Source organism: Penaeus japonicus, unplaced genomic scaffold (genome assembly GCF_977035675.1).
Source record: "Penaeus japonicus unplaced genomic scaffold, GWHDUDI00000001_assembly GWHDUDI00000028, whole genome shotgun sequence".
In the NCBI taxonomy this organism is placed as follows: domain Eukaryota; kingdom Metazoa; phylum Arthropoda; class Malacostraca; order Decapoda; family Penaeidae; genus Penaeus; species Penaeus japonicus.
The window spans coordinates 3,871,258-3,873,757 of NW_028234430.1; the positions used below are offsets into that span (position 1 = coordinate 3,871,258).

Here is a 2,500-nt window from a genome sequence, read left to right on the forward strand (position 1 = left end):
ACACTATAACAGTGACTAGTGTGTTAATTGTGAGTTTTGAACAATATTATCACTATCGCCGCCAGATAATAATACTTGGCTCGAAGGCTGAGTCCAATTGAGGTTAACTGTCCCTTTATCATCTATCTCATTGCCTGCCTTTCCTATTTATCTCTCTTTTTTTCCTCTTACTGTCTATGTCAAGCTGTCCTCTTTATCTCAGTTGGTCTATTTCCTTTATCTGTCTCTCGCTCTCATACACGAAAAGGAATATATATTAATTTCTTGTATACAGTGACGGACCTAAAACACAAACAGGCATCGTTGCTCCATTCTTTAAGGAGTGACCAAACCGCATAAATAAACCTATTTTTTCCCCAATTATTATAAAACGGATCATCTACATACACTCAACCAATTGCAATATATCATAAGGCGTACAAGACGATATCTCAAAAATATATATTCTAACCTTAAGTCGCAAGCTAGATGATATAATGTTATCTCTAAAGGAGGAAGTATTTGGCAACTTTTTTTTCTAAAGCAGAAGATATCTCGACTTAATTTCACTCTTCAGTGTTCCTTAATCTTGCATTTGGTAAGTTACTCTCTTGTTCATACTTTTAAAAAAATATATTTCCTGTTTTCCGAGATGAGAGAATGTCGAATTAGGGTTATCTCTGATACTTAAAGATATCATTAGTTGACATTTTCTAAGTTTTATATTTCAGTCTGTTTTGGGATTTGCGATTTGAAGAACCATGCTTTATGTATCTACGATCTGAAAACCATTAATTATAAGCTTAATGTTATAACAATGGCGCTTCTTAATTAAGGACGAAATATCGTATGTAAAATTAATTGTTTTTATTGTAGTTCAAATTATAACGAGAATATACTACTACCACTGGTCTGTCAAGGCCAAGTGTATCTTCAAGGTTATGTGACTAAGCTAACAAATATGATGGTCTCGTAGATGCACAGCATGCAGAGCTTTTCCGTTTTAATGTTTATTTTGGCCCTTATGAATCTTAATAGTGGTGTAAAGTATATCACCATTTTTGAAATATAAATTTTTCTATATGCGTGTTGTTGATTTTTTTAAAAATCTCAAGTTAAAGAACAGTTCCGTTTATATATATATATATATATATATATATATATATATATATATATATATATATATATATATATATATATATATATGATATATATATTATATATATATATATATATATATATAAATACCATACACCACACACACACACACCCCACCCACACACACAACACACACACACACAACACACACCACACAACACACACACACACACACACACACACACACACACACACACACACACAAACACACACACACACGCACGCACGATGCTTGTTAGTTTTTAAACAGATTTTGAGTATCATTATTATTATCATATTTATAGTTAATTATTCTGATCATCATCATTATTATTATACATTTTTTTTTTTATTTCATATAAGAATCTCATATTGGCAAAACAAAATATGATAGATAGCATGAACCAACAAAGATAAATAATCCACGAGTAATATATAATAATTTAGGAGCAAGAACGAATCTACACAAGACTGGCGCCAGTGTATTTAGCAGTACGCCAGCCCCCCCCCCTCCCCCCCTCCTAAACCGCTTTTAAAATACAGTAACACAGCTATTTAGATAACTGCAGAATGTCAATTGAGTTAGACTTCGTAATTTCCTTTACATGTTAAGAATTTGTCAGAATGTCAGAATTTCGTTTGTTATCCAGTGGGTAGCGCCGGTTTTGATCTTTCTGTAGACATGCTGCGTAAACAATGACGCTGCGAAATTTACGTATTTTTTGAATGAGAAATGCGAGTGCTATTTTGATGATAAACACACACGCACACACACACACACACACACACACACACACACACACGCACGCACGCACGCACGCACGAACGCACACGCACACCCACACGCACACACCCACGCCCACCCCCAAACCCACACCCCCACACCCAAACCCACACCCACACCCACACCCACACCCACACCCACAACCCCCTCACCCCCCCCACACCCACACCCACACTCAACCCCAAACCCAAACCCACACCCCCACACCCATCCATCCATCCACCCACCCACATCCAAACCCAAACCCCAAAACCCACTCCATCTCAACCCCACCCGCGTATCTTTCCACACCCCCCCGCCCCAAACCCTTCAACCGTTCGCGCGGCGACCGCCCCAACACCCTCGCATAACCCTCCATTTCACACAAAAAAGCACAACCCCACCGTATTTTTCCGTGAAGGCCCAGTAGTACACGTTTCAAGCCAAAAACAATTAACATCCAAAATCTTCCCTAAACACAGGTTAAGTCAGAATTGGATTTGCGGAGGCGGGAATAAGCATTCTCCAAGAACATGTCGGGCGTCGAGATCAAGCAGGTGGCGCCCTCCGTCAGGCTGGGCGAGGGTCCTCACTGGGTGGAGGAGGACCAGGCTCTCCTCT

General features: G+C 39.0%; 1 protein-coding gene across 1 annotated transcript in view; it reads left to right on the forward strand.

Moving 5' to 3' along the window:
* Positions 1-2,361: 2,361 nt before the first annotated feature.
* The window catches only part of LOC122245895 (regucalcin), a 7,284-nt gene continuing 7,145 nt past the window's right edge, over positions 2,362-2,500 (forward strand). The window contains exon 1 of the mRNA XM_086553317.1: positions 2,362-2,500. This exon is cut by the window's right edge and continues 72 nt beyond it. Coding sequence (XP_086409443.1) covers positions 2,413-2,500 — 88 coding nt within the window. The 5' untranslated portion in view covers positions 2,362-2,412.